Source organism: Hippocampus comes, unplaced genomic scaffold, assembly GCF_001891065.2.
Source record: "Hippocampus comes isolate QL1 unplaced genomic scaffold, H_comes_QL1_v1.1 scaffold276, whole genome shotgun sequence".
NCBI lineage: Eukaryota > Metazoa > Chordata > Actinopteri > Syngnathiformes > Syngnathidae > Hippocampus > Hippocampus comes.
In genome coordinates this window covers 1,484,039-1,499,058 of record NW_017805074.1, presented here as the reverse complement: position 1 = coordinate 1,499,058, position 15,020 = coordinate 1,484,039, and the positions used below count along the sequence as shown (strand labels likewise).

Sequence of the window (15,020 nt, the reverse complement as noted above, 5' to 3'; positions counted from 1 at the left end):
CCCCCCCGCCCCATACTAAGCGGTCCTGAAGCAACCACCTCCTCAGGATGTTCCCTCGCTATCCTATTCAGCCGTGCTCTGCTCGTCTCTCTTGTCGAAGCAAAGACTGCAAAAATCTGCAAAACAGTTACATCACTTTTGTGCTCCAGATATTTTTTTCAGGTGTGGATGACGACATTTTTTTTTGTTGTAGTTTAGCAGCTTTAAGTCTTTCCAGAACCTTTGCTAGTTGTTGAGAATGGGCTTGGCTGGAAAGTCCGCATCTTTAAAAAGTGCACTGGACGTTTGTGAGACTCCCTTTGTGAAAAGAGTACAGTCAGCAGTCTGCCCGTGACTCGCATATCGGTGAGAGAGGCGTGGTTAATCAATGCCTAAATGACTGATGCACCGCTCAGAATAGACAACATATAAAATGAGACCATTCTATATATTCTGCAATGTATTTTCCACCCGGAGTCTTGACAGAGCCACTCCCGCGTTTGTAAGCTAAGTGGGTAGAACCACACTTGTCTAATGTGGAAAGTGATGACTTGTGGATGCTTGAACTCACTTGACCATTGTGTTTCTAATGGGACTCGCAGGCCCTGAAATCCTATCAGGGCATCATTTACGAGATAGCACCTAGAATGATGCTAGCATAGCCACTGTCACTAATGGATGCACACTGCACATTAGCTCTCTGCCGCAGATAAGTTTCACGTGGATCATTCTCAGCGATGCTTTTTTTTTTTTCCGTTAAAGCACTTAAATCACTTTTTAGCCATCAGTAGAGTGATTACCTCCATCAGAATGTTGTTACACTACAATGATAGGTTACGATAAAATTGTATACATTCAATACAGTATAGCTCAATTTGCCCATTACAAATATATAAAGTATACACTCCAAATATCTGTGAAACTAAAGAAAGAATACATTGGCATCAATTTGGATGTGTGTTTCCCGACACATACAGTAATTGTGCATAACAGCGTTGACCTGAAAATTTAGTATGAGCACTTGTTAGCTTTGACTTTTTATGAAACTGTGCTTTATGGATGTCATGACCAAAGAGTGAAAGTGGCCAGCAACCGATTGGAAGATTGCTGGTTTGAGTGTTTTTTTTTTTGAAAAAGACACTCCTCCCCAGTTACTGTTAACGCCATTGCTGCCATTCCTAATGCCATTATTTCATGGGGGACTAATGAGGGATGATCTTCAGTATCCAAATGCAAACAAAAGAACTTCCTCCCACTGCACTCGTGCGTTTACGCTCACCATAGCTCTCATGTTTCTCGCATCAAAGAGTGGGTAATGGCAGCTCTTAGTGCCGTATGTCTTTGATGGAGGATTTGGTGTTAAAGTGGGCACAAGTCTTCAATCGCAAGTTACAAGTTGTAGCGGCTGATAAAAGCATACGGGAGGGGCGTGGGGGGGAGTCTCAAGCAGTTGGAAAGTGCAGGCAAACCCGACTCGATCCACTTTAAATAAAAAGCCACCCATCGCCGTGGCCTTTACATCAAAGCACAGACTGTCTGAGCCCCAATGCCATCTCAAATTGCAGCAAATGTGACATTTAGCCAGTTTTTTGGGAGATGAGGAAAGCACGTTTTTGTATTTTGAGTCTGCATATGTCACGCAATACTGTACTAACAATTTATCCCCAAGTAAAAATATGCGATCGGAAATGTGTGTTGTCAGCTTATATGACCCCGTAACACCCGTATATTTACTCTTAATTGCAGCAAATTGTATATTATACTGACTTTGAACATTATGATCACCAACTTGGCCTTTGCACAGTTATATCCTATTTTCGAGCGGCTACTAAATCACATAAATTTTAGGGGGTCACTTATTTTGAGGATAACAACTTGAAAAAAAAAAAAGGCACACCAAACTTTACACAGACAGAGATTGGTTACATGGGCGAAGGGAGGGAATGTTGCTGTGAATTCCAGACTGGGTCGAGACGTCAGTGAGTGGTCATGGCAGGCATGAAGCATACACCGCTTTCATGCGCATTGCTGGAAGATAAAACCACCAGCCCAGTGAAGATGTCTGAACATGTTGGTTTGATGCTGGTGTGACACATTTTTTTTTTTTTTTTTTAATCAGCAGTTTGCCTTCTTGCCTGGCTTTCGATGAATTTCACCTCAAAAAGCAACTAGGAATTAGGAAACAAATAAGAAAACCTTTCCAGGATATAATGTTCTATTCCATGCTTTTCAAGTTCAAGCTTATTTGTTTGAAATAATCAAATGATCCCTCTGATGAAAAGCTTGCACCTCTGAATTTTGTGATGTATTTCGTGTTCATTTTTTTTAAAATCCAAAACAGCCAGAATTATAATTTTTTTTTCCTTGTTAATCTCCTTACAGGCACCCTTTTTCTTAATTTGCCAAGTATTTGTCCAGTTATTGTTATTTAAATTTTTTTTTTTTTTTTGCAGTCCATCCTAGTAATCTTGGTGGCTGTTGTTCCTTTGTCATCTCCCTGGTTGGCCTGTGTATCCCACACTTCTTAAGTCTGGTCAATCTAATTAGATGAGCGCGAGTCATCAGGCACTGTTTAAAGGCATCAAAGAGAGTTCTGTTCCCCACTGGGTGCCCACTGGCTATGAGCGGAGAACAGTGAGCATAGTGTCTTGACTGAGACCCTCAAGATAGGTCACACCCCCAACTTGGCTCGTCCTCGCCGACAGCCTAGATGACATCATCACCTCATTTCTTGACCCCTGACCCTTCCCAGGGTTTGACCCGATGCTTGGTCTGGCGACAGTAAGTCCACTGTGTCGGGGCAACATTGCAGGAGGGCTAAGAAGGGGTCATCGTATCACTGATGGGCACCAGGCGTCTGTATCTGCCCACCCACCCAATATTTGAAGGTATGCGCGGTCGAGGTTGGCCTTTGGTCCAAGGGCAAATAAACATCTTGTGTTTATTTGGAAGCAGAACACCGGGTGAAGAACCTTTGATACAGGAGACATTTACACATTGCGTGTGCTTCCCGAAACAATGCTTCGTCAAATTCTGTTGAATCAATGAGTGATAAGCGGTTCGGAACATGAATGAATGGCTTGTTCGTACATCTGCGATCAAGGAGGTGTAGCGAGACGCAACGGTGTGACGATCAATGTTTTTAACATGAGGATGTTGTAATCATTGTTATTTACAGTCACGTGTATGTTTGCAATGCTTGTACAGTTTTTGACAGAAGCTACCTGTAAAGCTTCAACTTTATTACGTGATTACAATTTGCAATAGACTTCATGAAAGTATTTTTGCAGAGTATTGTCAAATTCATTCCTCTTTGTAATTTGTGATTTGGCAGATCCGGAGTGTGGAGATGTTCCGCTGCTAACTCCCGGAAGTAAAGAGATGATGTCCCAAGCTCTAAAGGCTACCTTCAGTGGATTCACCAAAGAACAGCAGCGACTGGGTATTCCCAAAGGTAGAGTTGACTTGTACACCGATGAGTCTTTAAACCCGGGGTTCCCAACTGAACCAAAACTGAGCCCTAAAAACCACAATGGTGCCACATACAAGATGTCATATCCTTCCGTAGATAGCATGAAAAACATGGCCTCACATTGGGTGCGTTTCATTTCAGGATAAAACTGCAACATCCTTTGAATGTAGACAGCAAAGTAATTACGTAGCATCGTAATTGAGGCCAACTGCAGCGACCGTTCCTGCTATGGGTAACAACAGTCCTGCTGTCTGATATTGGCCAGTGGAATTGTACAGGCACACCATCATTAGCTTCTGCTTGTTTACGGCCACCGATGCCTGACGGTTTGAATGAAGTGGACTGAATGTGGCCAGTTCAATTCAGTGACAAACACCAGCAGGTGCGGCAAGATCGTGCTGGAAAATTCAGCTGTTCCGACTGTTAATAAACGTTTGTGTCAAATGCGCAAGGTAAAAATATTCACGGCAATCCCTGCTTTTCTGATCCTCTCCAGACCCCAGACAATGGACGGAAAGCCACGTAGTGGCGTGGCTAACGTGGACTGTGAACGAGTTCAGTCTGAAGAACGTCGACTTTGATAGATTCTGCATGAATGGCGGCAGCCTGTGCGCCATGGGCAAGGAGCGCTTCCTGGACTTAGCGCCTGATTTTGTTGGCGACATCCTTTGGGAGCATTTAGAAATGCTTCAAAAAGGTAAGATTGCTATGTTGTTGCACAGAGGTTATAAGGTTGATGACGCTAAAACGTCATATGTGAGAAGCCTGCGCAAGGGATGTGATCTTTTGCTTGTGTTCATTTAGTCGATATTTGCGATTGTAACAGGAGCCAAACAGGAAGGCACACATTGGCTGAGGTCATTCATATTTAATAATGCTGCATGCAGTTACGTGATACATAAAATCAATGTCGAGGTCACTGACGCTCAGCAACTGATTCTTTATGTATTTTTCATGAAGAAGACACAAAGCATTACCCCAACAACGGACTGACCTCCAACTTCCAGGAATCCCGGTATACCTCAGACTACTTTGTCAGTAAGTACTTGCCACAGTCGATGCCAGCCATGTTGAATTGCCCTTGATGCAAAGCGTTACAGTGTAGGTTTTGCAAATCTTTGTGCTCATAAATTTGTAATCTCGTCTGAAACGTTTGTCCTTTCCAGCAGTCTGTCTGTTGAAAATAAGTTCTATTATTTTCACCCTAATTCAGAAAAATATAATGTCCTCATTTAACTGCTCTGATTTCATGCGAGGGGCAGCAGGCGGCAACAGATAGCAACTGGGACGGTTTCGAGCAGTGCAGGCAAAAATCCCCCTCATTTTGAACGACTGCCAATCAAAGTAGATGTAAACCACTGCCTTGAAGTTCATGTAGATTCATGTTTTTGTTTTAGTTGTTTGTTTTGTTTTGTAAAAGTCTTGTTGTGCTCTTCTCGAATTACTGATCATTGAAGGCTCGGCTGGGTCCGCGCAGCGTTATCTGCCGCAGTTGGAGTCATCCCATGAAGGATGATCACATTTCTTTCTCAAAAGATTCATCTCATTCCTCTGTTTTGCTCTTCCCTTTCCTGCTCTGGTTCTTCTCTGCTCCCTACCAACTTCAGGCTATGGCGTCGAGCATGCCCAGTGCGTTCCCCCCTCTGAATACTCGGAGCCCAGCTTCATCACAGAGTCCTACCAGACGCTTCATCCCATCAGCTCAGAGGAATTACTGACACTCAAGTACGAGAGCGAATACCCCGCTGTCATCCTACGGGACACGCCCCTCAACCCCCTGCAGGGTGACTACTTCTCTGTCAAACAGGAGGTGGTATCCCCTGACAACATGTGTGTGGGACGTCTGAGCAGAGGTGAGGGGGGTCAAGCGTCGAAACACATGGAATAGATTTGAGTTCAGATCGGTCTGCATGGCTTTTTCGTGCGCAGATTCCTGTTTTGGTCTTTTCTGAAATGTGCATGAGGTGTTTGTGAGGCACGTCAGTGGTGCTTGTATGCGTGTCATTGCTGTTTGAGTGCATCCGAGTATGCCGATGCCACCAGAAGAGATCATCGGGTCCTCTGGTTGGTTTGTGGTCTCGGCAAATCTGCTTTTCACAACGATTCTAGGTCGAGGGTACTGACACAGAAACACACCACAACCTGCCTTCATAGTTCAAAACAAAAACATGAATACTGAAGCTTTTTTTTTTTTCCTTTTGTTCATACTATTCCTTCATTAATCTTAAAATGAATCAAATACCCTAAGGGAGTGTGTAAGTTGGCGGTTTGGAATTTTTTTGTCTCAATGGAGGTTTTACGAAGAGTCATTAGTAATTTAAAAAAAACAAAACCAAAAATCTTTCCATCAGCTGTAGTTGAAGAGCTGTGTGAGGTGGCATTTAACCCCAAGCAAACGCGCAATTTTGCAGGGATAACAACACGTATATAAGGTAACGCTTGGATTGTTTCCTCACTTTCTACCGATGAGCAAGTGCCTTGTGTACTGTACAAATTCCCCCTCTCCAGTGCAATGTACAAGATCCAATCCCCGTGCATCCCACACACCACATGTTACTTTTGAGCCGCGCATTGTGCTCTGGTGGGAAAGTATTTTTGCGGCTCGGCTGATATCCACATGTGGCTCCAATTTGGCCAGTCAAACATTTCGGCATCAATCAAGGTGCTGCATTATCTGTCATTTGTTAATGACTTACCAATGAAAGGCGGCCCTTATCTTTCCCAAGCCCAAAAATAGCGAGGCAATTTGTGCGACTGTCTACTACCGGCGTTTGAAATGAAATCCAAATAGTGGTTACAGAAGCGCAACGAGGTGTAAAAGGCAGAAGTTGAACCAAACAAAGGACTACTGTACCGAAAGTGAGGACTGTGGTCTTGTGTTAAAATGTTTCATGATCTCAGGCCGAAAACTAGCTCATTATCTATCAAGGTGGAGACGCTTTCACCAGAAAGTTATAGTAGGTTGGCTTGCCCAAGTATGGTCCCGCTTGGCATTGCTGCTCAGGGTTTTTTATGCCTTCTGCGACGTGTAGGCGGCTTAGCTTCATAAGTAGTGTTAAAAAAAGAATAGAAAAATATGCTTTTTTTTTCCCCTCCCCTCATATGGTTTTGCTGTGCCTTGCCATGTCTTTTTTTTTTTTTTATATCAGGATCATTAGCGTAAGTGTACAAATTTTGTGTGTTTGTGTGCATGCGAGTGTGTGTGTGAGCATACGTTTGCTTGTGGGGATGGATATATTTGTGTATGGTGAGGGGACGGTGGTCCTCTTTTTATATTATAAATTTGAAATGTTTTCTTTGAGTTGCTTTTTTTATGGATGAAAAGTGCTATTTAATCAAAGTTTGATTGATTGATTGATGCTACGGTGCCGCATAGTGACATGATCCGGAAATAAGTGACCATTTTTTTTTTTCAATCAAGGAAACGTATCAGACAAGCTTCATCTATTCCACCAACAGGTCAACGCTAATTTTCGGCTCGCTCATTAAGAGCAACTCTAAAATGGAAGCGATGATGCTTTGTCGAAAGTTTAAAAGTGTGTTTACAGCCACCCTACACGAGGGTATCACTGCAACAGACATCCCAACACCAAGGTTCACATCAGAGACTGTCTTTCGAGACCCTTTACAGTAGAAATGCAACAATGGAAATCACAGAAAGGAACCATTTGGAAGAAAAGGGCTTCAAGGAAATCAGTCAGGATGGATTAGAACGGAATGCGATACTCTTTTAACCATCCCATTTCTGTGCAGGTAAGCTGGGCGGCCAGGACTCTTTTGAGAGCATCGAGAGCTTTGAAAGCTGCGACCGCCTGACGCAGTCCTGGAGCAGTCAGTCGTCGTTCAGCAGTCTACAGCGGGTACCTTCGTATGACAGTTTCGACTCGGAGGATTACCCCACGGCGTTGCACGGCCACAAGCCCAAGGGCACCTTTAAAGACTACGTGAGGGAACGTTCGGACCTCAGCAAAGACAAACCCGTCATTCCGGCGGCGGCACTTGCAGGATACACAGGTGAGCGGTTTACGATGAAATCCTTTGAAAAGTTAAACACTACTCTATGTCTAATGGCTTCAAAACACTTTTCTTTTGGTAATTGTACATGTACTTGAACCTATAATGAAATAATACAGTGAAAATATTAATAATATGATGAAAGTAACATTTCAATTGCGCAGGACCCAGTTCATTCTTGTCAAAGGAAGTTTTTTCCAAGCCTACCCATAGCGTCCGATGACCTTTACCTCCCCCTTTTCACCGAAGAAATAATAGTAATCACACTCATGTACACGAAAAGAAACAAAATACATAGTGCTTGTGCAGTCATTTTTTTCCTTGCTGTCGTTGATTTTGTGCACTTCTAATCGCGCTTTTTATAATCTGCAGCCCACATCTCAACCTACATTTTCCAGGTTGTCTCAGCAACGCTGCTGAAACTGAAATTATGCCTGCCTTCGTATGCAACCAGAGTCAAATTATCGCTTCATCTTTTGTGGCATTTGCAGAGGCAGATAATGTAAATCTTCAAACTTCCTCTGATGCAAATGTAGTTCAAACCTACCAGTTTTGGCCAACACTCAGCCACCTGCCCTACATCCTTGTGTAATAGTCTCCAAACCTTAAAAAAAAATGATGTTCACAAAACAAATGCATGCAATTTCAATAGAGTCGGTATGTTGTGTTCAACATAAATAAAAACAGTCTCCAATCATTTAATTGAATATTCTCCAAGGACAACATCTTTAAGGTTCAAACTGATAAACCTTATTGTTTTGATAAAATAATCATTAATTCTGAATTTTATGGCTGCAAGATATTCCAAAAAAGCCAGGACAGAGTCATGTTGGCCACTGTGTTACATCACCTTTTCTATTAACAGCATTCAATAAACGTTTGGGAAATGAGGACACAAATTGTTGAAACTGTGGATGGATTTCTTTCCTGCTCTTGCTTGAAGTACAGCTTCAGCTGTTCCACATTTGTGGGTCTCCGTTGTCATATTTTACGCTTCATAATGCATTAGGCATTATTCCTAATGCCTAATGCATTTTCAATGGGAGACGGGTCTGGACTGCAGGCAGTCCAGTCTAGTACCCACACTCTTTTACTACAGCGCCACTCTGTTGTAACACTTGCAGAATGTGGTTTGACATTGCCTTGCTGAAATAGATGAAAAAGATGTTGCTTGGATGGTAGCATATATTTCTGTACTTTTCAACATGAATGGTACCTTCACAGATGTGTAAGTTAACAATGCCATTGGCACTAGCACAGCCCCATACCTTACTAGATGCCAGCTAGGTTCCGGATGGTTCTTTTCGTCTTTGGCCAGGAGAACACGACGTCTACCATTTCCAAAAACAATTTGAAATGTGGACTCGTCAGACCACAAAACACTTTTCCAATTTGCATCAGTCCATCTTAGATGAACTTGAGAGCCAGCAGCCTTTCTGGGTGTTGTTGATAAATGGCTTTTGCTTTGCATAGTTGCACTTTCGGATGGAGAGACGAATTGTATTTACTGGCATTGGTATTCTGAAATATTCCTTCGCCCATGTGGTGATATCATTTACACGTTGATGTTGGTTTTTGATGCAGTGCCGATGTCAATTTTTGATGCAGTGCTGCCTGAGGGATCAAAGGTCGCCGGCATTCAATGTTGGTTTTCGGCCTTGCGGCTTCCATGCAGTGACTTCTGGTCTAACTCGAAACAACATAAAGGAAAAAAAATAGATCTTAACAGTTGCTTAGCCGGAGAGGAGAACATTGCCAGCATTGACGGGATAGATGATCAAAAACTGTGCCTTGCAGCTTCCATGCAGTGACTTCTGGTCAAACTCGAAACAACATAAAGGAAAAAAATAGATCTTAACAGTTTCTTAGGAGAACATTGCGAGCATTGACGGGATAGATGATCAAAAACTTCTCATTGTCAAGCAAGTTACACAACAGCTTCAAAACACATCAGAATGTAACTTTTAGAGGGTAATTGTACATCTACTTCAAAAGTGTCAATAATATTTTCAAAAGTCTCAATAATTATTTTCATACAGCCGTGCACAAGCCCGAAGTGGTGCCATGATACGTGACACTATTTTGGAGGTGGCCACACGAAGAAAACTTAGTCGACGTCTCCATGGTTTCCTCTGACTAACCGACATTTCAACAGCCACCTGCACTACAATCTGTCAGCCTCGCATCATCTTGAACACACTTCAGCTGAAATGCTCACAAGCGTAGAAAACGTTTTACACGCCACTGAGCTATTTTGCATGAAGCTGTTTGTTCTGATGGCAACAAGAAAATATATAAAGCCCTTGCAGATGAGTTGAGTTTAAAATATTTGCATGGGCAATGGGACCCATTGGCACTTTTGACGGCGGGGGGGGAGGTGCGCCCAACATCAAGAAAGTACAGTTTAAGTTATAAAGTGTGCAGTCACACAAATAAATGTTCATTCATTTATAAAACTCACACAACAGTGTAGATGACTGCTTTAGTTTTTTAATCACCGAAAATTCTGAGAAAGTAAGTTGAAGGAAAAAAAAAATCAATATTGCAACTTTTTTTTTTTTTTAACTTGATTGCTCTTCAAATAACCATAATTGGTCATCGTTGGCAATATTTTAGCCCCGTAGCCTGTTTGCCAGTGATACTTTGTTGGATCAAATTTTCCATTTTGGTTGGGTGACGGTCTGCTTATGTGAAGCCTCACTGTACGCCTTTTCAGTACAAGGCCATTGTATGATATTTTTGGAAACATTTGTCTTTTCATAAGAAAAAAATGTAGTCTGCGTTTTATGCACGAGCGTGGCCATTTGCCGCTGAAGGGCCTCGCTGTTGCAGTGGCAGACGTTGGAATGTGAGTCAAAGCGGTGAAAGAGAGCCAGTGTTAGCACCGTATGCGTCTTTACCGCACTCAAGCACAAGCCGCATGCTCACAAATGTCATGTGAAGTGTGAAACCCACATGCTTTGTTTCCCCGAATATTTCTTTTTTAATGTTCTTTTTTTTTTGGGCGGGGGGGCGGTTGCTGTGGCAGCGTGTGCTGCATACGCAGGTGTAATTTCAACATGCACGCCTCGGCAGCAGGTGGGTTAGTATGTATATACGCTGAAAAGCCACAACATCAAAGTGTGCTGCAGTCTTGCACAGGCAAGAAAGCAGTCATTTCTTTAAAACAGTCTTTGTTCTGCTTTCACACTTTTTTTTTCCCCCCGCCACTGTAAGCCATCAGCCTCCAACCGGTTATTGCTTTATTACATAATAAATTATAAGCCTCACATCCAATTTGTATTTCGCGAGTGGCCGATTACTCCAGACGGGTCATTTTAAACAAGTGATTTCATCGGTGTAGAAATCTGGAAAAAGAACCGCAACTTGTCTTAAGATTCCGTATGAACAGGGTTGCCATCAGATGAATGAAAACACAATGGAGGACATTTTAGGGAGGACGTTGGTTGCTTTGGGTTCAGGCTGCATCAGACGGTTGACTTTCAACACCCTTCTGACCCATATGAATATTTTTAAGTGCATGAAAGAAGCACAAAGGGATACATTGTAGTCCACCGTCAGCCAGGGGTTATATTGTGACTTCTCTTCTTTCGCAATGCATCGCACTTGAAATGAACGACTGTACATTGCTGTGCGGCAATGAAATACTTGATGTATATTTTTGCAAAATGCAGCCTGGCTTGGGTGCTTTTCTAAAGGAAAGTGTTGGTGTCATGTCACCTACCCCAGTGTCCAGATGGATGTCGAATGCAAGGGATTGTTTCCACGTGTAGAACGCAGCCACTGCTTGCCAGAAATTCCGACATGAATGTTGTCGATTTGGTCAGGGTGTAAAAGAAGAAAGGATTTCGAGGAGTACTTTTTCCCCAAAAATTGAACACCTTGTGTTTCTCGTGCGGATTGCAGGCACAGGCCCCATCCAGCTGTGGCAGTTTCTCCTGGAGCTGCTGACCGATAAGTCTTGCCAGTCCTTCATCAGCTGGACAGGCGACGGCTGGGAGTTCAAGCTTTCCGACCCAGATGAGGTGAGAGGTTGCGACCCCGCTGGTCACGGGCACACGCCCTGGGAGGTCCTAAGTCGTTAACCACATGAACAAACGCGGCTTTTACTTTGCAACAATTCTTGTTTGGCTCCATGACGGTAATTATAAAAGATGCCGGATTTTTCCGCATAACAATTCTTGTTATGCAGATTTAGTCGTCTCGTTTCATCTTTGCATTCGCGTCTCACGTCTTCCATGCCGTAGTGTGATCATGCTCAGAGCGTAACACAAGATGACGTCATTCCAGATATTACTCTCTGGTGATATTACCCTGGCTGCAAAACATACGCTGTTACCATTTCATCATCGTAACCGCAAATCCTAATCCGCTCATCCCATCATCTTTAGGTGGCACGCAGGTGGGGAAAGAGGAAAAACAAGCCCAAGATGAACTACGAGAAGCTGAGCCGCGGCCTGCGCTACTATTACGATAAGAACATCATCCACAAGACGTCAGGGAAGCGCTACGTGTACCGCTTTGTTTGTGACTTAAAAAGCTTGCTGGGCTACACTCCCGAGGAGCTGCACGCCATGTTGGACGTAAAGCCAGACGCGGACGAGTGAAAGTCCGCGGGAACATAAGCAAGACAATGAAGCCACCTGGACTGGCACTCATTAAGTGAGCTTAACAAACATTTATTGGGGGGGAGGGGGCGAAAATGTGTTTAATGACTAACTGGTTTTGTCGTCGTAGTGCTCTTGGATGAGGTTTTAACAGGATACAAAGCCAAAATTGCATTGGAGGTGTGATTGTATATATTCTGCGAGTATTTTTTTGCAGATGTAGGTTGCACCGTGCTGGTGGAGCACAGGACAAGAGGACCAAGACAGGCAACTGTTCATTTTGTTTTTTTTTCCCAGCTTGGACCAAAAAAAAAAAAAAGCGTCAATATGATTAAGTATTATTTCACTGATGCTGACAGCAGCCAATGCAACCCCATCAGTAGGCATATAAAGTACATTGTAAAATGTATCAACAATGAAGGTAAAAAAAAAAAAACAGCGGAACCAAACAAGTCTAGCTGTCGAAAACCTTTGAGAAGTTTGCTGACGGGATTGCATGGCGTGAGACTCATACCAAGAGTGTCTGTGAGACGACTGAAAGTAACCGTTGCTTATGAAACTTTTTTTGGGGTGTGCTTTCCTGTATTGACTGAAATTCTTGAGGTTGTTTTTTTGTTTTTGGTTTTTTTTTTGTGCAAATACCAGCAGTATTAGCAAACGTTAGACAATCATTGCGGGGAAATCTATGGTTGTTTTAAAGTATATATTAAAAAAAAAAATGTCTGTTCACTGTCGTTTTCAGCAGTGTTTGATTAGTCGTCACAGGTAATGTGTAGTTGAGGGACGAATGCTCGGAATGTCTGAAGGCAGATCGAGGAATCGAGGATGGAGTGTTGAGTTTGGAAAGGGTCGATTAGAGAGAAAGAAAGCTGCAAGTGGTGGATGGGGAGAAGGTGAAGGAAATCATGCTCTCATGAGAATTTAGTTGGATTCAAAGTGAATCGCGCTCCACAAACAAAATTCTTTTTTTTTTATGGGCCATGTTATTTTCATTAATGTAATCCAGCTCCACATTTCCTGTTACGTCTTTTTGATTCACATTTCTTACCAAACATTTTGTCTGTAGTTTATCTGTCAAGTACAAATTGGCATTTCATTTCATTTCATTTTGACTCCAAGGAAACTGAATGTTGTTATTTTTTTCTAAGTGTCTGGTTGTGGTATATGTATATATTTCCTGTATGGAATTATTAGTGACAGTGATAAAATATTTATTGTTTTTTTTTTTTTTTTCCACACAATCCGCTGTATCTCGGAATGTTCTGGATCCCGTTGTTTGATGCCTCGCTTTTGCCTCAATTGCATCACGATGCGAATCATCCACAACCAATTGCACGCAATCACTCCTAAATAACAAGAAGTTATTTATTGTTATGCCCATCTCTAAATTTCTTATGGCACAGTTTACGGTGTTTTGCTCTAACTGGACCCCAAAATTATATCTATTATTTTCCGGAGTACCCCCTAAAATATGAATTTCACTGGATTGCGGGGCATTACTTTTGATGGGAAATGCCACTAAATTCTCATGAGAACATGCTCAGGAAAATATGTGGAAACTCTTGAGAATGAGAATTGAGATGAGTTGAAGTTAGAGGGAGCATATGATTCCATCCACGTATGTTTGCGCATTAGGATTCACTGGTTGCAGATGAGTTTGGCAAATGGGCTGTACACTGGCTTTTATGGGAAATGCCAAAGTTGAGCATCATCTTATAAATACAATGTTATTGTTTACAGTAGCTGAATGTTACCCATATTGATGAAAATAGCTTTGGATATGTCTATTTGTACAGATTGTGTTTCATCATGCGCCACAGAGATGTGGATTAGGCAAATAAGCAAGCGACAAAGCCGGAATAACAACCAAAAGCTTTGTGAGGTCTTTGGACCCCCAATTTTGTGTATGGACCCAAAAGTTGGGAAGACGATGAGCGTGATTCTCTCACAGTTTTGGAAATGGAAAGGCACACGCGGCTTGAGCACAAAGACTCATGTATAATTTAGCTTCTCGTGGTCTCCCACTGACTTTACAAGTGACGTTTCATTGGGAAGATGTTTGTCCAGCCATCTTAATCTGTAGCACGGACTCCACCGATTTGACCTTTAAGTGTTTGGTTAACAACAGCTACACTGTTATTCCTCCCCCTCCTACATGTTTAAAACACTGTTTTTATATCGCCTCCCATTTTAAAGAAGCGGAACTTGGCGCTGACAAATTATTATTATTTTTTATTTTTTTGCAGAATGGAGTTGGCTTTTTTTAGTTCCAGGTGCTGGGGGTAAACCTGATGATATTTTCACAATTATTTCAGAGCAATTTCTACTTTCACAGATCTACTGTATGTCTTAAAAGAACGTTAGCTGGTAAATACCCTCAGTTTGTGGCATATGCATATCGCCCATTAAAAAAAAAAAGGATTCAGAAGGAAAACCTTTTTGTTTTCATGTTGTTTTTTTTGTATATTTTATATTTTTGTTATGAGATGCTTTTTTATTGTATTTAGTTCACAAACATTTGAATATTTTTTCAATAATTTATATTTTATATATAAAAAAAGGATTTGCAGACATCTGGTGCTTTCATGGGATATTAAAGGTAGCACAGGATTGAACAATGTAGCGTTTTCTTTTTTCTTGTTTTTTTTTTTTTTTTTTTTTTGTGAAATATAAAAAATAGATCTGTCTGCTAAAGAAAAAGGCTGATGCTGGCCCATCAATGATTTCTGCTGGAAAGGTTTTATAAACTGTAGCCTCTATTTCTAAAATGTACTTAATGTACTTCAAAAATGTTATAAAATATATGTGAACAAATAATGCGTGTTTCTCTGTTTGCATGGATGGATGAATGTGATGAGAACGATAGATGTGGCAGTCCTGGCTGCTCAGTACAAAACGACGAGACTGAGTCAAGAAAAATTAGTCACTCGTCTCCAAAATAATGTCAT

General features: G+C 41.9%; 1 protein-coding gene across 2 annotated transcripts in view; it reads left to right on the top strand.

Moving 5' to 3' along the window:
* Positions 1-14,732, top strand: part of ets1 (v-ets avian erythroblastosis virus E26 oncogene homolog 1) — a 41,615-nt gene extending 26,883 nt beyond the window's left edge. For both annotated transcript variants that reach the window (XM_019864961.1, XM_019864962.1), the window contains 7 exons: positions 3,314-3,433; positions 3,948-4,148; positions 4,412-4,489; positions 5,059-5,304; positions 7,205-7,465; positions 11,372-11,490; positions 11,857-14,732. In XM_019864961.1, the coding sequence (XP_019720520.1) occupies positions 3,314-3,433; positions 3,948-4,148; positions 4,412-4,489; positions 5,059-5,304; positions 7,205-7,465; positions 11,372-11,490; positions 11,857-12,072 (1,241 nt within the window). In that variant the 3' untranslated portion in view covers positions 12,073-14,732. The remainder of the gene's footprint in view (positions 1-3,313; positions 3,434-3,947; positions 4,149-4,411; positions 4,490-5,058; positions 5,305-7,204; positions 7,466-11,371; positions 11,491-11,856) is intronic.
* The last annotated feature ends 288 nt before the right edge of the window (positions 14,733-15,020 follow it).